The sequence below is a fragment of the Portunus trituberculatus genome, chromosome 42 (assembly GCF_017591435.1).
Source record: "Portunus trituberculatus isolate SZX2019 chromosome 42, ASM1759143v1, whole genome shotgun sequence".
Classification (NCBI taxonomy): Eukaryota; Metazoa; Arthropoda; class Malacostraca; order Decapoda; family Portunidae; genus Portunus; species Portunus trituberculatus.
The window spans coordinates 22102374-22129317 of NC_059296.1; the positions used below are offsets into that span (position 1 = coordinate 22102374).

General features: G+C 38.0%; 1 protein-coding gene across 19 annotated transcripts in view; it reads left to right on the top strand.

Annotated features, from left to right (window-relative positions):
* Positions 1-26944, top strand: part of LOC123517573 (calcium-dependent secretion activator-like) — a 1686808-nt gene that overhangs the window by 971580 nt on the left and 688284 nt on the right. For all 19 annotated transcript variants that reach the window (XM_045277817.1, XM_045277814.1, XM_045277824.1 and 16 more), the window contains one exon: positions 9513-9625. In XM_045277817.1, coding sequence (XP_045133752.1) covers positions 9513-9625 — 113 coding nt within the window. The remainder of the gene's footprint in view (positions 1-9512; positions 9626-26944) is intronic.

The following is a 26944-nucleotide window of genomic DNA, read 5'->3' on the forward strand; positions in this document are numbered from 1 at the left end:
GATATGAAGTCCAAGTGGAGAACAGTAGACAGCGGAGTGCCACAGGGTCAGTATTGGCACCAATACTTTTCTCGTATATATAAATGACATGCCAGAGGGAGTGAACAGCTACATAAATCTGTTTGCGGACGATGCGAAACTGTGCAGAGTCATTAAACAAAAGAGGATTGTGAAATACTACAGGAAGACTTAAACAAGATCTGGAAATGGAGCAAAAATGGGAGATGGAATTCAATGTGGACAAAAGCCATGTCATGGAAATGGGAAAAAGTGAAAGACGACCAGTGGGAATCTATAAGATGGGAGATGGAGTAGAACTAGAAAAAGTAAAAAGGAAAAGGACTTGGGAGTGACAATGGAAGAAAATAATCAACCGGTTAGCCATATTGATAGAATTTTCAGAGAGACGTATAATTTGCTAAGGAATATTGGAGTAGCATTTCACTATATGGACAAGGAAATGATGAAGAAATTGATAAGTACTAAAATAAGACCTAGATTGGAATATGCAGGAGTTGTGTGGACTCCCATAAAAAAGAAACACATAAGAAAATTAGAGAGACTACAAAAATGGCTACAAGAATGGTTCCAGAATTTAAAGGGATGGCATATGAGGAGAGACTAAAGGCAATGGATCTACCAACCTTGGAGCAGAGAAGAGAGAGGGATCTGATACAAGTTTATAAATTGATTAACGGAATGGATGAAGTGGATAATGAGAAACTGATCCTGAGAGAAGAATATGACTTTAGAAGCACAAGATCGCATAGTAAGAAACTAAGGAAGGGACGATGTCTGAGAGATGTTAAAAATTTAGTTTCCATAAAGATGTGTTGAGACTTGGAACAGTTTGAGTGAGGAAGTGGTATCAGCAAAGAGTGTACATAGTTTTAAAGAAAAATTGGATAAGTGTAGATATGGAGACGGGACCACACGAGCATAAAGCCCAGGCCCTGTAAAACTACAACTAGGTAAATACACACACACATATATATATATATATATATATATATATATATATATATATATATATATATATATATATATATATATATATATATATACACACACACACACACACGGGACATCGATCGATGGATGTGGTTGCTGAGCTCCAGAGCAATCATCTCTAATTCTACAGTTACCATTGCCTAAGAGTAACCAAGGTGGGAAAGGAGCTGGTAATGTTTGTCCCGTCTCCATATAGTCATGTTAACTGTTGATTAGCAAAATAATGTCCAGGGAAGGTAAATATAAACTGTAGCCTGCGTTTGAGCCATCAGCTGGTTTGTTTACATCTGCGCAACATGGCGGCCGTGAACTCGAAAGATGAATCAGACTTCACAGGATTTCAAGGAAACGAGTTATGACAATGTAATGAAAGAGTGTGCCGATATGAAGAAGGAAAATGAAGCACTGAAAGAGGAAGTTAAGCTAATTAAAGTGAATTGCGAAAAATGTGGAGAATCTCTAGGAAAAGTGATGGAGAAGCAGGCTGAATGGAAAAAAAGTCAGGAAGTGGAAAGAAAGGAGGTAAATTACAAAGTTGCAAGTCAGGAAAAGGAAATCAAAGAGTCTGGGGAGAAAACTTTGGGCCTTGCTGAAATTATAGATCAACAGATCATAGAAGAGAAGATTGCTGAGAAAGTGGTGAAGGTTATTAAATCAAATGAGACATTGGTGAGGGAAACTGTAGACAAAAGAGATGTGTGGTGATATTTGGTGTGGAGGAGGATAAGACACCGAGTAAAATGGAGAGAGAAAAACATAAAAAGGTGATAAATAATATCATTAATGTGGTGCAGGAGGAGGAAAAGACCTAGTACAAGAAATAGAGGACTTCCATAGAATTGGAAAGTTCACAAGAGAAGGTATGAGGCCAATAAGAATCAAACTTAAGTCACAAAAGGATGTAGATGAATTGGTGGAGAAGTCATGGAGGCTAGCCCAGCAGGAAACAACAAGGAAGATTTGGTTGAGAAGAGATCTCGGTGAAAAGGAAAGAGAAATGTTAAATGAGTTGAGAAAGGAGGCTTTGAAAAAAAATGAAGAGAGGACAGAAGAGGAGAAGAAAGAGTTTTCTGGAGAATCTTGGATATGAGACTGAGGAAGTGGTTCATAACCCAGAAAAGTACAGTAAGAAAGGACTAAAGAAACTTACGTATGAGCGGAATGTAATGTATTCCAACATAAATGGAGTGATATCGGGATTTTAGAACTCAACGATTACTTGAGGGACAAGAACCCAGATATTGTGGGTCTTACTGAAACAAAACTGAGAGAGGAGAAGACCTGATGATGGTTGGAGAAGGAAATATAATGTTTGGAAAAGAAATAGAGTAGGTAAGATGGGAGGAGGAGTGATGTTGCTGGTTAAAAAGATATAAAGGTGGATCAAGTGAAAGAAGGTATGGGAAAGGCAGAAGTGCTAAAGATCAGAGCAGAAACTAATGAAGGAAAAAGAGGCACTACATAGTGGTGTACGTACCACCTAAGACAAATGCATGGTCAGTACAGGAATATGAAGAAATGATAAGTGATACAGGAACATGTCTGGAAGAAATGTTGGGTGGCTGTGAACGAACTATAATGATGGGAGATTTTAATTGTAAAGAGGTGTGTTGGGAGGACTGGTCAATGGAAGGATCAGAGACAACATGGGGAAATACACTATTGACACTGGCAATGGAAAATGTGTTAACTCAGTGGGTCAAAGAAGATACTAGGTTTGGAGGAGAGGAGCATCGTCAAGACTGGACTTGGTCTTTAGTACAGAGCCAATGGTCATTGAGGAGATGAGGGTGGAGTGCCCTTTAGCAAAGAGTGATCATGCAGTTTTGGAGTTCAAGGTGATAGATGAAGAGAAATCTAGAAGAAATGAAGAATATAAAGTGGGAAGATGGAATTATGCCAAGACAGATTTTGGAAACCTAAAGAAATTCTTTCAAGAGACAAATTGGATGAAATTCAAGAGTGCTAAGGAGCAAATGAAAAGTGGAAGGAATTTATAAAAATATACAAAGGGTGAGAAAAATTTGTACCAATAAGACAACATAGAGAAGTTGGAAAGCAGGACTGGTTTAACGATAGATGTGAAAAGGCTAGAACAAGAAAAGAGGATGCATGGAAGAGGTGGAGAAGGAAAAGACGGATTAAGCAGTGGGAAAGTTACAAAAGAGCAAGAAATGAATATGTGTTGATTAGAAGAGAAGAAAGAAAGAAACAAGAAAAGGATATAATTGATAAATGTAAAGACCAACCAAGGCTTTTTACAGACATGTGAACAACAACATCAAAAATAGAAAAGTATTGAAAGTTTAGAAGTAAATGGAGTATGCAGTGAAGATCCCAGGAAATGGCAGAGGCTATGAATGGATGCTTTCGGAAGGTATTCACAAAGGAGACTGCTTTTGACAAACCACTGGTAATGGAACAGAAAGGGATTATGAAGGAGTTTCAAGTAACTGTGGAGGAGATCAAGAATATGATGGGGAGTTTAGAAGTGAGAAAAGCTGTGGGACCTGATGGGGTATCAGGATGGATTTTAAGAGAATGCAGGGAGCAACTGGCAGAAAAAGTTTGTGAAGTAATTGATGCCTCATTAAGGGAAGGTGTAGTGCCCCAAGACTGGAAAAGAGCTAACATTGTCCCAATCTATAAATCAGGTAACAAGAGAGACCCATTGAACTATAGACCAGTGTCACTTACAAGTGTGGTAGCTAAGATGTGTGAGAGGGTGGTGAAGAATAGATGGACAGACTTCTTGGAGAAAAATGACATACTTTGTGAGTGTCAATTTGGTTTTAGAAAAGGGCGTTCATGCACGACAAACCTGATATGTTACTATTCGAGGGTGATAGATGTAATACAGGAAAGAGATGGTTGGGCTGATGGAATATATCTGGATTTAAAAAAGGCCTTTGATAAGGTACCACACCGGAGACTGATCTGGAAACTTGAAATGGTAGGAGGAGTGCATGGCAGTTTACTAAAATGGATGGAAGACTTTTTGGTAGGAAGAGAAATGAGAACAATAATTAAGGACAGACCATCAGAATGGGGCTTGGTGGAGAGTGGAGTTCCACAGGGATCAGTGTTGGCACCAGTAATGTTCGCGGTCTACATAAATGACATGGTGGATGGGGTGTCCAGTTATGTGAGCCTATTTGCAGACGATGCAAAATTGTTAAGAAAAGTGAGATGTGACAAAGATTGCGAACTACTCCAGGAAGACTTGGACAGAATATGGAAATGGAGCTGTACATGGCAAATGGAGTTCAACACGACAAAATGCAAGAAAATAGAGTTTGGCAAGAGTGAAAGAAGAATCAGGAGTATGTACAAGATAGGAAATGAAGACATAAAACCAGTCATGAAGAAAAAGACCTTGGGGTGACAATTACCAATGACCTATCGCCAGAGAGACATATAAACAAAATAATTGGAGAAGTATTGAACTTATTGAGGAACATAAGAGTGGCGTTCGTATATTTAGATGAAGAAATGATGAAGAAAATAATTACTGCAATGATAAGACCGAGGCTTGAATATGCAACAATACAGTGGGCTCGAACTTAAAGAAACACATAAGGAAACTAGAGAAAGTACAGAGGGCTGCAACAAAAATGGTGCCTGACTTAAGAGATTTGACTTATGAAGACAGACTGAACAGAATGCAACTTCCGACCCTGGAAAACAGAAGAAAGGGAGACCTGATAGCAATATACAGAGTGATGATTGGCATGGAAAAATGGATAGGGAAGATCTGTGTATGTGGAATGAAAGAATGTCGAGAGGGCATGGGAAAAAACTAAAATGGCCACTTATAGGAGAGATGTGAAAAATATAGCTTCCCTCATAGAAGGGTGGAAGCATGGAATAGTTTAGACGTGGAAGTGGTCAACGCAAGGAATATTCATGATTTTAAGAAAAAGCTGGACATTAATAGATATGGAGACGGGACAACACGAGCATAGCTCTTTTCCGTATGTTACAATTAGGTAAATACAATTAGGTAAATAAATACACACACACACACACACACACATATATATATATATATATATATATATATATATATATATATATATATATATATATATATATATATATATATATATATATATATATATATATATATATATATATATATATATATATATATATATATATATATATATATATATATATATATATATATATATATATATATATATATATATATATATATATATATATATATATATATATATATATATATATATATATATATATATATATATATATATATATATATATATATATATATATATATATATATATATATATATATATATATATATATATATATATATATATATATATATATATATATATATATATATATATATATATATATATATATATATATATATATATATATATATATATATATATATGTGTGTGTGTGTGTGTGTGTGTGTGTGTGTGTGTGTGTGTGTATTCACCTAGTTGTATTCACCTAGTTGTAATTTTACAGGGCCTGGGTATCATACTCGTGTGGCCCGTCTCCATATCTACACACATCCAACTTTCCTTTAAAACTATGCACACTCTTCGCTGATACCACCTCCTCACTCAAACCATTCCGCACTTCCACACATCTTTGTGGGAAACTATATTTCTTCACATCCTTTAAGCATATTCCCCTTGGCTATCTTTTTACTGTGTGATCTCGTAGTTCTATTTAAGTTTTCCTCTCTCCACATCATTTGCTCATTATCCACTTCATCCAGTCCGTTCAACAGTTTATAGACCTGTATTAAATCTCTTCTTTCTCTTCTTTCTTCCAAGGTAAGCAAATTCATTTCTTTTAATCTCCTCATAGGTCATTTCTGCCAATTCCGGAATCATTTTTGTTGCCATTCTCTGCAATCTCTCCAACTTCTTTATATGCTTCTTTTTATAAGGGGACCAAACCACTCCAGCATATTCCAATCTTGGTCTAATTACCGTACTAATTAATTTCTTCATCATATCTTTATCCATATAATGAAAGGCTAATCCAATATTTCTTATCAAATTATACGTTTCTCCAAACATGTTATCAATATGAGCCTCAAACTGCCCATGGTCTTGTATTATCACTCCCAAATCCTTTTCCTTTTCCACCTTTTTCAACACTACTTCTTCACCCATCTTATATGACCCTCTTGGCCATCTTCCACTCTTCCCCATCTCCATCACATGACTTTTGCTCAGATTAAATTCCATTTCCCACCTCTTGCTCCACTCCCAAATCTTATCTAGATCTGCCTGTAAAATTTCACAATCTTCACTCTTCACACACCTACACAACTTCGCATCATCCGCAAACAAATTAATATAACTGTTTACTCCCTCTGGCATGTCATTAATATATACAAGGAAAAGTATTGGTGCCAGCACTGAACCTTGTGGGACTCCACTCTCCACCACCAACCAGTCCGACTTTGCATCCCTTATTACCGTTCTCATCTCCCTCCATCTCAAGTAGTTTTCCATCCACTTTAACACTTTTCCTTTCAGTCCTCCATAAATCTCTAATTTCCATAGCAGTCTCATGTGAGGTACCTTGTCAAAAGCTTTCTTTAAATCCAAATATACACAGTCCATCCATCCCTCTCTCTCTTGTCAACCACTCTTGAATAAAAGCTCAGTAGATTTGTTACACATGACCTCCCTTTCCTAAAGCCAAATTGATGATCCGATAATAACTTATGATCCTCCAGGAACCGTATCCAATATTACTTTATCACCCTCTCACAAATCTTACCGACCACACTTGTTAGAGACACAGGTCTATAGTTAAGAGGCTCTTCCTTACTGCCTTCCTTATAAATGGGCACCACTTCAGCTCTTTTCCACTCTACCGATACTTCCCCTGTTTCTAATGAGCACCTTATAATATCATATAATGGATCAATCAATTCTTCTCTACATTCCTTCAATAATTTTCCTGAAACTTCATCTGGTCCCATCACTTTATCATCTTTAAGTTCCTCCAACATTTTATATAACTCCTTTTTAGGTATCTTAATGTCATCCATGTGCACATTTCCTTTTACATTCTGAGGCTTTACAAACATCGTTTCTTTAGTAAATACTTTCTGAAACCTATTATTTAGCAATTCTGCGATATTCTTAGGGTCATCTACTATCCCTTGCTCTCCTTTTAACCTTTCAATGGACTCTCTCTTTTTAAGTTTACCATTTATGAACCTGTAAAACAATTTTGGATGTTCCTTACTCTTGTCTACAATATCTTTTCAAATTTTCTTTCTTCCTCCTCCTTACCCTCACATACTCATTTCTCGCCACTCTATAATTCTCCTTATTTAGTATATTCCTGCTCTTTTTCCATCTTTTCCAAGCCACATCTCTCTTTTCCTTAGCCTTAACACAAGTTGCATTAAACCAATCCTTTCTTCCTTCCTCTCTCTGCTTATACTGTGGTACAAATTTCATAACTCCTTCTTTGTAATATTTCATAAAAATCTCATATTTTTTTTGCACTTCTCTGATTTGTAACATCTCCTCCCAATCTAATTTTCTGAAATAATTTTTCAAACTTTCTGTGTCCATCTTTCTATAATTCAATCTACCACTCCTGTATGTCTCGTCTTTCCTTCGCTGTGTTGTTGCTATCTGCATTTCCATAACCACATGATCACTCTTTCCCAAAGGACATTTGTATTGTATATCTCCACATAGGTACACTTCTCTTGTTAACACCAAATCCAGTCTAGCCGGTTCATCATCTCCTCTATATCTAGTATTTTCCTTCACCCTCTGTTCCATCATATTTTCCATCATTAGATTAAGAAATCTCTCTCCCCATGCTTCCTCTCCAACACCACTTACTAGATTTTCCCAATCCACCTCCTTACAATTAAAATCTACTAGTATCACCTTTCTTTTTCCAGATAATACACTTTCCAAACTCTGTAAAGTATCCTTGATCATATTGTCGTATTCCCTTAATGTCCAAGAATTTGTTTTAGGAGGTACATAGGTCACCATGATTATTAATTCTTTTCCATGACTTTTTATCCTTATGCTTATCACTTCTGCGTCGTTCTTCCCATACCAAACCTTATCCACATTTATTTATTTCTTCGTCATAATCATAACTCCTCCTCCACCTTTGCTCTCTCTATCCTTTCTCCATATATTATATTTATTATCCAAATTTACCTTTGTTTTTTCATGTAATTTTGTCTCAGTCAAACACACTATACCAGGCTTCTCCACCATCATATAGTCTTGCAATTCCAATCTACTTGACAGTATCCCATCTATATTAGTATACATTACGGTCCACCCATTGCTCCCTCTAGGGGTTTCTCCGCATTCCTTCTTTCCACATACCACTTTCTGACTCTCTCTCCTATAACTCTCCAAAAAAACTTTTCTTTTTCCTCCTCAGACCGCTCATCATTTTTCCTTCTCGCCTCTTCCAACAATTCCTTATATCTTCAACTCTCTTCCTCATTTCTATTCTTTCTCACAAACACCTCTTTACAACCTTCTATCTCTCTTAACTTTGATGTTCTGTATAGGATATCCTCCGCAGATTGTTGTGACTTCAGTACTACTTTAATTGGTCTGCTCACTCCCTCCTTATATGGACCTAGTCTATGGATCTCTTCCACTTCTTGTAGGTCTTTTTTTTCATCATCATTTAGATTTTTGAACAGATCTCTTACCGTTTTTAATTCTTCCTTAATTCTCTTAGGCTTATATGTTATATTTTGTTCTTTCATCTCAAATATTAACATACTCTTCTTCTTTTCTGCTATTTCTCTTATCAATGTTTCCTTATTCTTCATAACATTAACCAGTTCCTTAGACCTTTCTTTTTTGTCTTCCTTCAACTGATCTTTAATTATTTCTTGTAATCCAATCATATCTGCTTCCCTCGACTCAGTCCATTGTGTTTTCTTCAGTTCCCATTCCCTTTCATACCTTTCATTCTGCTCACTAATCATTTCCTTAAAGTCATCTTTCTCCTTTACTACTCTCTCCATTTTCTCCTCCAACCATCTCTTGTATTTTTCAACCTCCACTCTCAAGTGTGCATTCTCATCCACCAATCGTGCAGCATAATCCTCACATTTTCCTAGCATATAGCTTTTATATACCTATAAGGAAACTCACTACACTTATTACTCACCTGAAATAGTACTACCATCTTATCTTAATCAATTTATACATCTTTATATCAACATGTGATGCCGGCAGATGATTATGAAATTATTTTAGAAAATATTGAAATTTGCAGTAAATATAGCAGATCAAAATCATACAAGCAACCCATCCATCTGTATTATAGGTCAGATATGTATCAAAATTTATGATGCCACTAGCATATGATGAAAATTCAGCCATGGGGGAAGAACACATCTTTCTCTAAAACAAACTGTACTTTCAAGTTGAAACAATAAGGCTATTTACACTTAATTATATAACTGTTATTACTTTTCTGGTCACAGAGGATCTCAGTGGTGAGAATGCTGTGTCAGCTAGCAGAAAACTGGATGACCTAATCCACTTGGCAGAACTTTGTGTTGACCTCTTGCAGCAGAATGAAGAACATCATGCTGAGGTATGGAGATAAACTCAATCAAATGTTTAGTGTACATGTCCATATTTCCAACATCAACTTTTAAGAAATGTTAGAATCAGAATTCATATATATATATATATATATATATATATATATATATATATATATATATATATATATATATATATATATATATATATATATATATATATATTTATTTATTTATATATTTATATATATATATATATATATATATATATATATATATATATATTTTTTTTTTTTTTTTTTTTTTATATATATATATATATATATATATATATATATATATATATATATATATATATATATATTTTTTTTTTTCCCATGTGATGGGATACTGGCCCAGGGCAACCAAAAAAGGTGATAGAAAAAAGGCCTACTGAGGTGCCAGTTCTCAAACAAGTTGATGTAGTTAGAAGATTACATGGATGGTATAGGAGTCACTTTTTTATTTATTTATTTATTTATTTATTTTTTAGTGATGAATGTATGTGTAGTTAGATGAACAGTAGAGTCAGCACCTACAACTATAGCATGTTTGTACCACAATTTGAGATCTTGTGATGGTCTCCTGGAGTAAGGTTTCTTCTGTGATATTTGATCACTTTCTCCTTCACAAAATTTGCATATGTACTTGTTCACACTTGTTCGCCCTATGCTAGTCAAATGGTAAATTTGGTAATTTTATGGCGTCCTTTTTTTAGACCAATTATTTGAGCAATTCTCACTCGTTAAATCCTTAGATTTCGACATAGTGTGGCAAATAGAGCACTACTAACCACCTAAGTCATTTAAATGCAGAGGCCCGCACAACTTCACTCTACTACTGCCAGAGACAGCCTGAAAGTGGGTTTGTGTTTGGCCTTGAGCGGGAAAGATTCTGTAACATAGAATGGTAGCAAATTTTTGTCTGACATTACTTCACTTTCATAAACACCATTCTTTTTTTTGCCATAAATACATGACCACATATCCACTTGGTTGTATATTTTTGTTTAGTACTGTATATATATATATATATATATATATATATATATATATATATATATATATATATATATATATATATATATATATATATATATATATATATATATATATATATATATATATATATATATATATATATATATATATATATATATATATATATATATATTTATATATATGAGTTCCAGAGTGGCTTTCATATATTGATTTTTTTGTATAATGAGTCGCATTTTACACGTAAATCGCCTAATTTGTTCCAAGCCCTACGAAAACACCACATTACATTTTATAATAAGGGTAAAACCAGAATGTAATAAGAGCCAAATACATATGAATCATTCAATATACCTAACCTAACCGTTAATACCTGTAAATGAAGTAGATAATAGAACATAATGCAATAATAAATGAAAAATAATAATACGAAAATGTGGAACCTTACCTTTCGAGTGAGGCGATGTCCGAAAGCGAAAGTAGCGGCAGAGGAGGAGGGCAAACTGCAGAAAATATAGAAAATGGCATGAAACATTAACACTTAACTTTAAGAAACACTTAAAATTATTATTATTATTATTTTTTTTTTTTTTGTTTCTAAATTTGATCAGTTAAACACAACACTTAAATTATTTTTTTCTTTTTCCAGTTTCTAATTTTCATCAGATTCTTCTTCCCTTCTCGGTTTTTTCGGATGACTTTGACCTTCACCGTGACTCACTAATGGCCTCTTTATAAAATAACGATCCAAGGAACTTTGTTTCTGCCTACTTTTCAGTATCTTCCTGAAATGACTCAGGCAAATGTCATTAAACTGTGCATGAAGACAACCTGTGTGAACCTTTTCAGGGTGTTTCTTTTCTATGAATTCTGCCACTTTATGATACGAAGATAGCATTTCCTTAATTTCTGCCATTGTCGTAGTCGTATCTTTGTCCTCCTCGTCGGAAAAGAACTGTTCCTGAAGGATGTTCGCTTTCAGGGCCTCCAACTCCTTCAGGTCATCCGTCATAAGCTCCTGTTTATGTTCCTCGAGAACCTCATTAATGTCCTCCTCATCGACGACCAGCGCCATTGATTTTCCCAGTAAAACAATTTCCTCAACCTCAGGTTGAGGAGCAACTTCAGGAGCGTCAATGGCTTCACCTTCTTCAAAAACCTCGAAGTCTCGTGTGGAGACGGCATCAGGCCACAGTTTCTTCCACGAAGAGTTCAAGGTGTACCTTGAAACCTCCTGTCAAGCTTGATTGATTAGCCTCAGGCATATCAGAATATCAAAATGTTCCTTTCAGAATTCACAGAGGGTGAGGTTGGTGGCTTCAGTGATTTCAAAACGTCTCTTGAAGAGATGTTTCGTATACAGCTTTTTAAAATTAGAAATCACTTGCTGGTCCATGGGCTGGAGGAGTGGGGGTGGTGTTAGATGGAAGGAAGAGAACCTTGATAAAGGAATATTCTGGGAGAATATCATCCTTGAGGCCAAGAGGATGAGCAGGGGCATTGTCTAAAACCAGCAGACATTTCAGAAGGAGGTAGTGGTTTTCTTCAAGATATTTCTTCACAGTCGGACTGAAAGTGAGGTTTATCCGCACTACAAAAAACTGCCTCGTTACCCAGGCTTTCGCATTAGCCCTCCACATCACCGGAAGCTTCTCTTTTAGCACTTTGTGGGACTTGAAGGCTTGAGGATTCTCCGAATGATACACCAGTAGGGGCTTAACCATACAATCACCACTGGCATTGCCACAGAGAGCAATGGTAAGCCTGTCTTTCATAGGCTCATGCCTAGGCAGCTTCTTCTCTTCTGCCGTGATAAAGGTCCAATGAGACATTTTTTTCCACAAGAGCCCCGTTTCATCACAGCTGAAAACTTGCTGGGGAATGTAGCCTTCCTGGAGACTCAACTCGTCGAATTCCTTAACAAAGGCTTTTGTGTCAGAGCTGGCAGCGTCCCCATGCCACACCACCAAATGAATGCCAGTCCGTCTCTTGAATTTCTCAAACCACCATGTGAAGCCTTGAACTCTAGGGATGCCAGCTGCGATGTCCCTTCGCCTGTATCGTCTTCTGCCTGACCATGCATGAGATCATCGAAAATGGCGCTGGCCTTGTGGCAGACTACAGTTTCAGTTATCGTGTCTCCAGCGATTTCCTTTTCCTTAATCAAGAGGAGAAGTCTCTCCATCTCATCATGGAACTGGCTCCTCTTACTTGAAAGGACAGTCATGCCCTTAGAAGGTGTTGCTGCTTTGATGGCTTCCTTCTGTTTCAGGATTGTGCCTATCATAGACAGATTTTGGCCATACTCCTTCACAATGACACTCAGCTGCATGCCACATTCATACTTCTTGATTATCTCCAGCTTCGTTTCCATCCTCTTCTTCTTTCCTTGAACATCAGGAATATTCTTGGAACCCATGGCTATAGAATTACGGGTTGAATAAAGCAACACAAAAACTGAACAATAGCTAATGCCGTAACGAAATAGTGGCGGGAATTTCAAGTTTTGTTTCTTATCTTTCGTATGCTGAATATTTTTTTCGTAAAGTGAAGCGAAAAAATCTTCACATATCATTTCGTAAAATGAAATTTTCGTATACAGAATACAGTAGGTCCTCGTTATACGGTAGTTCTTTATACAGTAAATTCACAGTTACAGTATTTGGAAATTACTACCCTCAATTCGATAAACAGTAAGAAAAATTCACAGATATGGTATCCATTCATGTCATCTGAGAGGGCCCAGCGCGGGGGACCAGGGGTGATGATGTCATCCACGCCACACCTCCCCGCCAATGACAGTACTGACTTTAACTAGACCACCCTTGGAGCCTATTATATCTTCCCCTCCCCCCCTTTTTTTAACTGCATTACATATAACTTACATGCATTACTAATTAGATGAATAAATGGAATATTAAAGGGTCTAATGTAAGCACAAATATATTCATAATAATCATGGCAAACACTAAAAAACTACTACCAGTGGCGAACCATACAGCAACTGATAAAGGGCACAGATGGGCCTGGCAAGCCCACTATCAGTGAATGGTGGAAGTCGTATAACATCAAGCACACCTTAGATAACATCAAGTCATCGTGGGACAAAGCGAAGACGTCTACCATGAACTTGGCGTGCCACTGACAGTACTGACTTTAACCTGACCACCCTTGGAGCCTATTATCTTTTCCCCTCCCCCTTTTTTTTAACTGCATTACATATTACTTACATGCATTACTAATTAGATGAATAAATGGAATATTAAAGGGTCTAATGTAAGCACAAATATATTCATAATAATCATGTAAGAACCATGCAACAACTGATAAAGGGCACAGATGGGCCTGGCAAGCCCACTATCAGTGAATGGTGGAAGTCGTATAACATAAAGCACGCCTTAGATAACATCAAGTCATCTTGGGATGAAGTGAAGATATCTACCATGAACTTGGCGTGCCACTCACAGTAATGACTTTAACTTGACCACCCTTGGAGCCTATTATATATATATATATATATATATATATATATATATATATATATATATATATATATATATATATATATATATATATATATATATGAAGATAACCGTCTTTTTGTGGGTCTTCTCTCTCCTGTACCATGTACGCTATAGATGCCCTGTTTTTCAAGTCATGCTACTCAACTACAGCCAGTTGACCCTCAAGTCTGCAAGGAAACTACAAAGACTCCACCTCCAACAGGCTAAGTCTTTCTGTGACTTGGAGTTTTTGTTAAGATGTAAGTCAAAAGGTGTTTTTCCTAGGTTTTTATTTTTCAAAAGTAGCATAAAAAATTTAAGTAATAGCAAACTATATGTGTCTATCCTCAACAAGTGTCTAAGTTTTGAAATTAATAACAAGTGTAAGAAATTTAATAAATTAAGTAAAGAATATAACAATAATTTGCAACATTTTAAGAGGAGTGTTTCATGGTTGGATTATAGTGTAGTGTTGGCTAGTATTAGTAAAGATAATTCCAGCAAAATAGATAATGTCAAATTCATTCATAAGAAAAAGTTAGCAGCCTTAGGTGTGTCCCAGGAGAGTGAATTAGATGCAGGTAAAGTCATTTTTAATCTCTCTGATAGGGTGTTGGATGAAGAAGAAAAACAGATTCTTAAGCTAGGTTTACAATTTGGTTTTCCTGCAAAAAAAGTCAACTTTGTCAATCACTATTTATATTATGAGAAATTTATATAACAAATTTCTAAATAAAAAAACAATAATGAACAATTTGATGAAGTACTTAATAAAATTAAACTTTTATCACATGAGTCATATAAGGATAAATCAAATAAAAGTAACCTCAATCTTGACTTGCTAGAAACCCTTAGAAAGGATAAAGATATAATTTTCACCAGGCCAGATAAAGGTAAAGGAATAGTCATATTAAATAAATCTGATTATGTAAACAAAACTAATGAAATTCTCAGTGATGACACCAAATTTAGAAAATTAAATGGTGATTGGTTTAAAATTGTTCTCAAGTTAGAAGATAAACTAAATCGCTTGCTTAGGAGTATTAAAAGTAAAATACCTGATTCATGTTTTGAGTTTCTATATGCATCTGGTTCACTCCCCGGGATATTATATGGTTTACCCAAAGTACACAAGCAAGGTTATCCTATAAGACCTATCCTAGCAGCAACAGGTACCTTCAATTATAATTGTGCAAAACTTTTAGTTCCCATTTTAACTCCCTTAACCACTAATGAATTCACAGTGAAGAACTCAATTGAATTTGCAAAGAAATTACAGACACTTAAGTTTACGGATTCCCTGTTTCTCGCTAGCTTTGACGTAAAATCTTTATTTACAAATATCCCCCTTATTGAGACTATTGACATTTGTGTAGAAGAGTGCAAGAGATTAAAATTGATTCCTTATGACCTAACTCCTTACTGGAGTTGGCTGTGAAGGAGTCCATTTTTATCTTTAATGACCAATTGTATCAACAAATAGATGGAGTAGCTATGGGTTCCCCTTTGGGACCAACATTAGCAAATACTTTTTTATGCTATCATGAAAAAAGTTGGTTATCTGATTGTCCATCTGAATTCAAGCCAATTAAATACAACTGCTATGTAGACGATTGCTTCTTAGCATTTAAATCTAAGGAACAAGCTCATAAATTCCTTCAGTATCTAAATAATAAACTTAAAAATATATCATTCACTTCCGAGTTTGAGACTAATAATAACCTCCCATTCCTAGATATAATGGTCATGAAGAATAATGGATCTCTTTCCACGGATGTGTTCAGGAAGGAAACTTATACGGGTTTGGGCTTGAATTTTGAGTCATTTGTCCCTTCCCTTTTCAAGATAAATTCCATCAAAACGTTACTACATAGAGCATACAATATTTGTAGTACTTGGCCTTTGTTCCATAATGAACTTGAAAGACTAAGAAATTACTTTCATATTAATGGTTATCCCAAAGACCTAATAGAGAAACAAATTAAGAAGTTTATCACAAATAAATTTGTCACTGACAATTTTGTGGAGGATAAAACCAAAGAAGTTAGATACATTACATTACCCTTCTCAGGACAATTTGGTTACCATTTACACAATACAATGCCTCATTTACTCAAGAAACATGTTCCGAGTGTTGATTTTAGATTTATTTTTGTTAATAAAAATACCATAGGTTCTCTATTTAAATTTAAAGATGCTATTCCTACTCCTTTGTGCTCAAAAATTGTATATTGTTTTAGATGTCCGGACTGTATGTCACGGTATATTGGTTCCACCTGTCGGAACCTTAAAATTCGAATTTCTGAGCACTTGGGAGTATCGTAAAGAACAAATGCTCGTATCACTGAGCCTAGTTTCTCAAATATAAGAGAACACGCATTACAATGTAATCATGGTTTTACTGATCAGGACTTCAACAAAGTATAGGGCATATTGTAACTCAGACCTTAGGATAGCGAAATCTTTATTTATTGTAAAAGAGAAGCCAGAGTTAAATGGTACAGAAATAGCCACCAAATTATTAATTTTCTCTTAATGTTTTCGAACTTGGTGAGATAGTGTCATTATAGCATAGTTAGGAGTCGTAGGTTCATATACATGTACTTTGTTTCAACCAATTAGCATTGAGTATTTCGTTCAGGCTAAAATATTTCTGTAATAGACTAACTGTTGTACATCATACATTTAAATTTTTCTCTTTTTGTGCATTAGCTATGACAGATTAGAATTTTGTACTATATTTTGTATTGGATAGGAAATTCTTAATGAACCAATTACATTTTGCCATCTAGTGAGTAGGAGCCTATAAATACTGGTAAGCCAGTCGCCCTCCCCACTTAGCTGTTGGAGGAACAAGTAGCAGGACCACTGCATCTGGTCATTTTTTTAACATTTTACGTGTGGTTTTACAGCCCCCTTTTGTACCTGAAGATGGGATATGTACTTTCCCGAAACGTTGTGAAGTGGATATAGTGAAGATAACCGTCCTTTTGTGGGTCTTTTCTCTCCTGTACCACGTACGCTATAGACGCCCTGTTTTTCAAGTTATATATATATATATATATATATATATATATATATATATATATATATATATATATATATATATATATATATATATATATATATATATATATATATATATATATATATATATATATATATATATATATATATATATATATATATATATATATATATATATATATATATATATATATATATATATATATATATATACACACACACACTGAGAGATGTTAAGAAATATAGTTTCCTGCAAAGATGTGTTAAGACTTGGAACAGTTTGAGTGAAGAAGTGGTGTCAGCAATGAGTGTGCATAGTTTTAAAGAAAAATTGTTGAAGTACATGAGACTTACCTCGGGTCAGTTGAAGTGTGCTTCGTAATTTTATAAGGCACGTCGCCTCTGCTGGTTGGGAGCTCTTACATGAGAAAGCTTTCATCACGTCACACCTCAGACTTTGAAGTCATACGATCACCCACATGCCATGTAATCCCAAAAATTTGGTACTTAACCGGGAGGGAGAGGAGGGCATGTAAGCGCTCCCAACCAGCAGAGGCGACGTGCCTCGTAAAATTATGAAGCACACTTCAACTGACCCAAGTTAAATTTCGTGTACTTCAACAATTTTACCTCGGCACCGCCCTCTGCTGGTGGAGCACTTACATGAGGCTTTGAAGCCATGCGGGTGTCGTATGTGTATGCTGTATCCCACCTCTGTGCCTTCTAAACAATACTTAGAAGTAAGAATGGAAAAGGAAAGTATGATTGTCCCCAAACCTTCCATTTTACTTATAACTCCTGCCACTTGCAAGTAGTAATACATATGCAACAACAAATCAATGACAATAATAAGAATAATGACAAGGTAAATGGACAACAAATAACAGAGCCCTAAATTGTAAGGACTAGTACTTCATCATAGCCCATGAAAAAAGAAGCTGTAGAGACATACCAAAATTAAACTAATGTTATGAAACAGTGTTCAACCACATTTGGTTATTCCTGTCATCCTTAGGCCAAGACGGCTTCCTGGAAAGTATCTGCAATCGGAATAATAGTCTTGTCATAAAACTTTGCAAAAGTACTTTCATTAGTCCAACCTGCTTTTGCCATAATGCATGCAATTGGCACCGCCATAGCTTTGGCCTTTGATGCCGCCGCTGGCCTAGTACTACCTGCCGTAAACCTAGAAGTATAAATACCAGTCAACTGAAGCATAGTTTTAATCCACCTAGCAATTCTTCGTAATGATGTTTTCCATGCCCTTGCTGGCCTAAACCCTCGGAAGGCTTATGGACCTGATGGGGTCCCTCCTATTGTTCTCAAAAACTGTGCTTCTGTGCTTGCACCTTGCCTGGCCAAACTCTTCCAACTTTGTCTATCGACTTCTACCTTTCCTTCCTGCTGGAAGTTTGCCTACATTCAGCCTGTTCCTAAAAAGGGTGACTGTTTTAACCCCTCAAACTACCGTCCAATAGCTTTAATTTCTTGCTTGTCTAAAGTTTTTAATCTATCCTGAATAGAAAGATTCTCAAACATCTGTCACTTCACAATCTGCTGTTGATCGCCAATATGGCTTCCGTCAAGGTCGCTCTACTGGTGATCTGGCTTTCCTTACTGAGTCTTGGTCATCCTCTTTTAGAGATTTCTGTGAAACTTTTGCTGTTGCGTTAGACATATCAAAAGCTTTTGATAGAGTCTGGCATAAAGCTTTGATTTCAAAATTGCCCTCCTATGGCTTCTATCCTTTTCTCTGTAACTTTATTTCAAGTTTCATTTCCGACCGCTCTATTGCTGCTGTGGTAGATGGCTACTGTTCTTCTCCTAAACCTATTAATAGTGGTGTTCCTCAGGGTTCTGTCCTGTCTCCCACTCTCTTTCTATTATTCATTAATGACCTTCTTAACCAAACTTCTTGCCCTATCCACTCCTACGCTGATGATACCACCCTACATCTTTCCATGTTCTTTCAGAGACGTCCAACCCTTCAAGAAATCAACAGATCACCCGGGGACGCCACGGAACGCCTGACTTCTGATCTTTCTAAGATTTCCGATTGCGGCAGAAAAAATCTAGTAGTTTTCAATGCCTCAAAAACTCAATTCCTCCATCTATCAACTCGACACAACCTTCCAGACAACTATCCCCTCTTCTTCAATGACACTCAACTGTCTCCCTCTTCCACAGTGAATATCCTCAGTCTGTCCTTTGCTCATAATCTTAACTGGAAACTTCACATCTCATCTCTTGCTAAAACAGCTTCTATGAAGTTAGGAGTTCTGAGGCGTCTCCGACAGTTTTTCTCGCCCCTCCAACTGCTTACTCTGTATAAGGGCCTTATCCGTCCCTGTATGGAGTACTCTTCGCATGTTTGGGGGGATTCCAGTCACACAGCTTTGCTTGATAGGGTGGAATCGAAAGCTCTTCGTCTCATCAACTCCCCTCCTCTGACTAACTGTCTTCAGTCTCTTTCTCACCGCCGAAATGTTGCATCCCTTTCTATATTTTATCGCTATTTTCATGGTAACTGTTCTACTGATCTTGCTAACTGCATGCCTCCCCTCCTCCTGTAGCCACGCTGCACAAGGCTTTCTTCTTCCTCTCATCCCTATTCTGTCCAACTCTCTAATGCAAGAGTTAACCAGTACGCTCAATCATTCATCCCTTTCACTGGTAAACTCTAGAACTCCCTCCCTGCATCTGTATTTCTGAATTCCTACAACTTGTCTTCTTTTAAGAGGGAGGTATCGAGGCATTTGCTCCCCTAATTCTGGCTGACAGTTTTGGGACTTTTTGAACTCTTTGGAGAGCCAGCGCTCAAGTGGGCCTTTTTCTAACTTTCTTTTTTTTGCCCTTGGCTGGCCTTCTTCCCTACGTAAAAGAAAAAAAAAAAAAAAAAACATTGTGTCCCTGGAAACGGCCTTGTGTGGTTTAACAAAACTAATGAATAAGAAAGCCTTGCTGTGCGGTACATCCTGTCTAAGTGCCTCCGTCCTGAGGATGTACGTTTGCAGTGTCTCACACACACACAACCTAGGGTCAGCCAGGTATGCCTGGAATTTCACAGTCTGCACATTAAATTTGGGCCTACACTGTTTAATGGTACCCCCCAATGGTAAAGTAATTGAGTTCTGGTTAATCAAAATGCCATCCAACATGAGCAAATGAAGTGTCTGAACCCTGGCTGCCTGAGTCAAAACCATCAACATCACCAATTTTAGAGTTAGTTCTCTGAGGGACAATTCTTGAAGTGGAGACATAGATTTTAATTTCTGGAGCACAGACCCTACATCCAATGTCTCTGCATAATGTGGTTTAGGTGGTCTAAGATGAAAGACACCCTTCATAAATCTATTAACCAATGGATGGCAACCTGCTCTACACCCATCCACCACGATACTAATCGAAGACAAGGCACCTCTAGCTGTTTACAGAGTCATACCCAACATTCCTGTGAAATGTTTCTGCTAAAAAATTTATAATGTTGGCCAGGGAGGGAGCAAGGGGACTGATATTCCCTCTAATAGAAAATTGGGACCACTGTCTAATGTGTGGCTGATACTGCTTTCCTGTGCCTGGCATCCAGGAAGTGATGATAATGTCTGCAGCCTTTGCATGAATACCCTGTTGTTGTAAGGTGTCCCGGATAGACAGCATGCCATCAGTTTTGTGTACGACATGACTGGGTGCTCTTCTTCTGACGCTGGGTGAGTTAGCACCCCTTTTTTACCCCATGATGAGTCGGGGGTGATCTGTAAGCATGCTGAGCAGCATCCCCATCCAAGGCTGCGACATCCAAAAGGGCACCACCATCCAGACACTCGCTCTCTCTTCCCGGATCTTTTGGAGGCACCTAGCAATAAGCGAAAAGTGTGGACATAAATAGGGGAGGTCAAACTGGGCCCAGTGAACAGAGAACGCATCAATGTATGTCGCTAATGGGTCTGGTTTCCATGAACAGAAGGTTTTAATCTGAGTATTGATCCTAAAAGCAAAAAGGTCAATTGAGGGAGTGCCAAAAACGCTGCAAAGAGAAAGGAACACATCTGAGTTTAGTTTCCACTCCAGCTTGTCATTCACCTTATGCGAGGCCAAGTCTGCCTTAATGTTGCGGTTGCCTGGGATGTGCGAACATGTAACCCATGCACTGTTCGCAATGCACCAATCCCAGATTATGACTGCAATGTTGTTACATGTAAGAGACTTTGTACCCCCCATCTCATTTACGTATGACACTGCCGTAGTATTGTCACAGAAAATTTTTATGTTTCTCTCTGAGTTCAGACTCGAAAGTTTGGAGTGTCAACAGGATGGCTTTAAGCTCCAGGACATTGATGTGTAAATGTCTCTCTGCCAGGGACCAACTGCCATTAATCGTATGCCGATGGAGGCAGCCACCCCAACCCTCAATTGACGCATCAGTGAAAATCTTGACTTCCGCGCTAGATCTGAAAATTTTTCGGTCTTGCTTAGCGACATTTTTGATTCACCACCTTAGTTCATGTTTCATCTCTTCTGTGATGGACATGCGGCAGTCAAAGTTACCTTTCATTTCCTTTAGAGCTAGAATTTTAGCAGCTTCCAATTGCCTATAATGAAGCTAACCCATTTCAACCGCTGGGATGGCCGCCACGAGTAAACCTATGACCTGAGCAACCTCTCTAATTCTAGCTGTGTCTTTGCCCAAAAGACCATCACATGCTTGAATAATTTTGTCCCTTCTGCGTACCGGCAGAAAAACTTTCATACCCTCAGTGTCAATGATGTTGCCGAGATATTCACAACGTTTAGTTGGAGTTAAAGCTGACTTTTTTACATTAACCCGTACAGCATCAGAGATGTACGAGATACGTCGGCTACTCTGAGCGAACCGGGCATCAGAGACGTATGAGATACGTCAGCGAGCTTTCTCGTGTTTTCGGAGGTATTGTGTCCTCAAAACCTACCATTATACTGCCATCATGCACTGTAGACATTGCTCATGCTGCCTCCTCGCCCCTGCTAACATGAATGCTTCCTGTATTTATTTATTACAATTCTGAACTTTAGCAGTTTCTGCTGCCTTCAGGTAGGTGTAGCGGGAAACTGAAGACTCAACTCCGCTAATATGAACAAAGCGTAATTTCCATTACTTACTCTTACCATTTCATTTGTTTTTGGTAACTGTTATATTGTGGTAGTGAAAATTTGTATGACAAATAAGAATTTTCCAATCGTTATAAGGAAAAATAAGTACATATTACTCGGAAAATATTTGCACCGTGAAAGGCAACACTCTCGCGATATCTCATGTCTATTTTTATCCACAAGCACTCCCAAACAGCAAAACATGACATGTTGTTTTTCTTTCAAGTCAGGAACGATATTATGCATGTGTCCAACTCGGGGATCGACTGGTGAGAAACGAGGAAGCGAATAAACTAGTCACATAAGGCTTTGCTAAGTCGCTAACCTTAGCGCAAAATATCTCGCACCAATTAATACCACTTCCAGTCAGTTCTGGGAGGAATGACTGTCATTTTCATTTGTTTCACATCATTTAAGACTGGTTTAGCAAAAAAAAAAAAAAAAAAAATCCATGATGTGGCCAGCACTGGCGAAATCACAAAGTCTCAAATCTGGTGACGCTGTACGGGTTAATGCAGAACCCCAACTTTTCAAAAAAGAGGGTGGTGTCCTGAATAGAAGAAAGACATCCAAGAAAGGAATTGCTACAAATCAGTGTGTCATCAATGAAACTAGTAATAGTATGACCTTATTTCCTAAGCGTTGCAAATACTGGTTTCATCAGTTTTGTAAAAATCCTAGGTCCTTCTGCAATACCATTGGGCAGGCAAGTGAATTTGTATAAAACACCCTTACAAGTAAAACACAGAATCTTTGATGTTCCTCTGCAATTCTAATTGAGTAATAAGCGTGCCTCAAGTCCACTAACGCCAAAAAAATTATCCTTGTTTATGAGCCTAACTGCTTGCTCAAAGTTCTCCATTTTAAAATGTCTGTAAGGAATGAATTTGTTAAGCTTTTCCAAATTAATCACCAACCTGTGCTCCCCGTTTTTCTTCGCTCTCAGAAAAATGGAGGAGATAACCTGATCATCCTGTCTTTCCGTTACACAAATAACCTGAAGTTTTAACAGTTTACCGATCTCATCGTCAATGAATTTCTGTTCATCCCTGTTAAACCTATACTCCAACTCATGATGGAATAAATGATCAATGTTATCAACATCAACACTAAGGTGACAATGTGACACACTGTCTAAAATAACTGGGTCACTGGTTATGTTTTGCCATTCCTGCACAAAATAATGGATTCTACTTGCCTGAAAGCAGTCACTTGCCTCCTCATTTACCGGGGTCTTCCAGTGCCCCGGCTCTTGGAGTTTTTTGATTCCGAGTCCAGCCGCAGAGAGGATGAACGTTGGTTGCCCCTGAAGCTTGACCTCTGTCGACCATATGGCTGGAACCTTGAAGCAAAGCCCCTCTGCGTCTGCCTAGCCCAGGGAATCCGCAGGCGGCTGTTAGCAGCCCTCCAAGACAAGACTGGTTTTCTACAAGAAATCTTGTTCCTCAACTTCTCCGCGTCTTCAGTCTGTTTAGTGGACTGGGAAACATCGTCCCCAAACAGAAACCTGGTCACCAGCACCTTTTCTGAACACAAGTGGGCGTATTTGGGGTTAATTTCACGTTTAAGAACAGCTCGACGAGCGAGGTTGTTTTTGTAGTTAGCATTACCCAAAAGTGCCAGTGTGCCATTAATTAACACCACTTCCTGTGCAACAATTGGGTTTTGTGTGTGCTCAGCCACTTTGTTGAGAGTCAGCAGTGACTTCGTAATAACTGTAGAAGCACCCAGGATATCCTTACTTACATCTTTGAGGCGAAAGTCATTTCTCTTTGCCTCTCCCCTAACTGCATTGCAAATTTGTGGGTTACATTCCACTGGGGCAAGCGCCTGGCAATTGTTAGGTCTCTTGATATCATCATCCTCAAACATGTGTTGGTTCTCATCAGCCCTCATACCTTTACTGAAGAGATGATTCACCATGTCAGCTACCTTGGCATCAATGTCCTCTGACACGGTATCTGCTGGTCCAAACACCTTGACCCCAAGCATCAGGCCGCTTCCCAGAGGGCCCTCGTCTGACACTTCCCCTTCTTTCATGTCACGGGGAAACTCACGGAACCCGGAGAAGTCGTGCGGATGGGTAGGCGAGCAAGCGTGGGAAGTACTTGCGCCTTCATTCACAACACAAGTCCTAGGAGGCGAGGTCCGTTGCTTCTTAAGGTTATCTACCTCGGCCCTGAGGTCAGCCAAAGCCTCAAGCAGCACAGACCACGGCACTGGTGGGTCCGTTTCCTGCCTTGGGTGTTTGTTGTGCTCACGCCAGCTGTCCCTCCCAGCGCGCCAGTCTAACATACACGTGTCTCCCTTGGTGGGGGAAGGCTGCGCCAAGTCCACATTCTGCTGTTGCACTGAAGAGATCCTGCGGTCCCCACCTGGCCGGTCACTCGTCTCGTCGTCCGAAGAAGACAACATGGCTGCCGGCTGCCAGAGGAAAGGCCCAGCGAGCCGTGAGCTCGTGGCTGATGCACACAGGTGTAATATAATCACAAACTCGGCTCAACCCGCTCCCAAGGGATAACGGGAAGAGGGCAAGTACCGGCGTGACAGGTGACAATGCCTTGGAAGAACCTCAATAGAGCTGCCGGGGAAGACACGCCAACCGCTGCACACGTCTGCTCGGTGCAAACGCGCAAAAGCGACTGAGGTGTGACGTGATGAAAGCTTTCTCATGTAAGTGCTCCACCAGCAGAGGGTGGTGCCAAGGTAAAATTGGATAAGTATAGATACGGAGACGGGGCCACACAAGTGTAAAGCCCTGTAAAACTACAACTAGGTAAACACACACACACACACACACACACACACACACACACACACACACACACACACACACACACACACACACACACACACACACACACACATAATGAGAAACTTATCCTGAGAGAAGAATATGACTTTAGAAGCACAAGATCGCGTAGTAAGAAACTAAGGAAGGGACAATGTCTGAGAGATGTTAAAAAATTTAGTTTCCCGCAAAGATGTGTTGAGACTTGGAACAGTTTGAGTGAGGAAGTGGTGTCAGCAAAGAATGTACATAGTTTTAAAGAAAAATTGGATAAGTGTAGATATGGAGACGGGACCACACGAGCATAAAGCCCAGGCCCTGTAAAACTACAACTAGGTAAATACACACACACACACACACACACACACACACACACACACACACACACACACACACACACACACACACACCAGAGAAACACATTAACAAGATTTTTTTGAAAACATACAACATGCTTCAAAATATTGGCCTTGCATTCCACTACCTAGATGAAGGAATGATGAAGAAGATATTATGTACCTTAATAAGACCCCAGTTAGAATATGCAGCATGTGTCTGGTCACCGCATATGAAGAAAAATGTGAAGAAGGTGGAAAGGGTACAGAGGCTGGCAACAAGGATGATACCAGGACTCAGGGAGTTAGACTATGAGGAAAGACTGAGGAAGCTGGGGCTGACCACATCAGAAGAGAGAAGAACAAGAGGAGACATGATAACTATGTATAAATTGGTGAACAAGATTGACATACTGGACAGAGAGTTGATAAAGGTGACCACAAGTAATCATCTCCTAGGACATGGAAAAAAGTTAATAAAGGACATCTGTCTAAATGACGTGAGAAAATACAGTTTCCCGCATCGTAGCATTGATAAGTGGAATAAACTGAGCAGTGATGTCGTTGACGCGGTGTGTATCAGTCAGATGAAAGAGAGATATGACAGGAATGGATAAAGAGACAGGTCACAGAGAGCTTAGCTCGGGCCCTGTAATACACAAATAGGTAAATACACACACACACACACACACACACACACACACACACACACACACACACACACACACACACACACGGCTAAGAGCGGAAAATGAAGAACTGAAAAAGGAAGTAGCTAACTACAAGAAGCAGATGGAAGAAGGACTCGATAAAGCCGAGAAAGAAAAAGAGAAGCTGAAAGATCTAGTAAACAAAGAAGAGGAAAGAGTAAAGAATGTGATTAAAAAAGAAGTACAAGCATGGAGAGTCCAAGATAAGAAAAATAAGGATGATTTTCAGGAGGTGATTCAAGAACAATTAAAAGAAAAAAGAAGAAAATATGACAAACAAAATGAAAGGAGTCCTCAATAAGAAAGAAAATCTAGTTAGAGAAATTGCAGAAAAAAAAGAAGAATGTAATCGTATTTGGAATAAAAGAAAAAAATATAAAATATAGACCAAGAAGAGAAAAAGAAGAAATGAAATCAGTCAAAGACCTACTAAAAAAGATAAACAACAAAGATAGGCAGAACTTAGAAGAGGAAGTAGAAGAAATACAAGACCAGTTAAAATACTACTAAAATCACAAGCAGCAACAGAAGAAATATTATATAGAACAACAAAACTCAGAGAAACAGAAGGCTGCAAGGATATCTATATAAAGAAAAATAGAAATGAGGAAGAAAGGAAGAGATACAACGAACTGGTGGCAGCAGTAAGGGAAAAAAAATTATGAAAGGTCAGAAGAGGAAAAAAAGGAATTCTTTTGGAGAATTCTAGGAGACAGGATAAGAAAATGGTATATAAAAGAGAAGGAAGAGGAAAAAAGTGGAACAAGTTCAACTAAAAATGATAAAGGCAAGAGACTAAAAATGATGTACTCGTATATGAATATAGATGGAGTTTTATC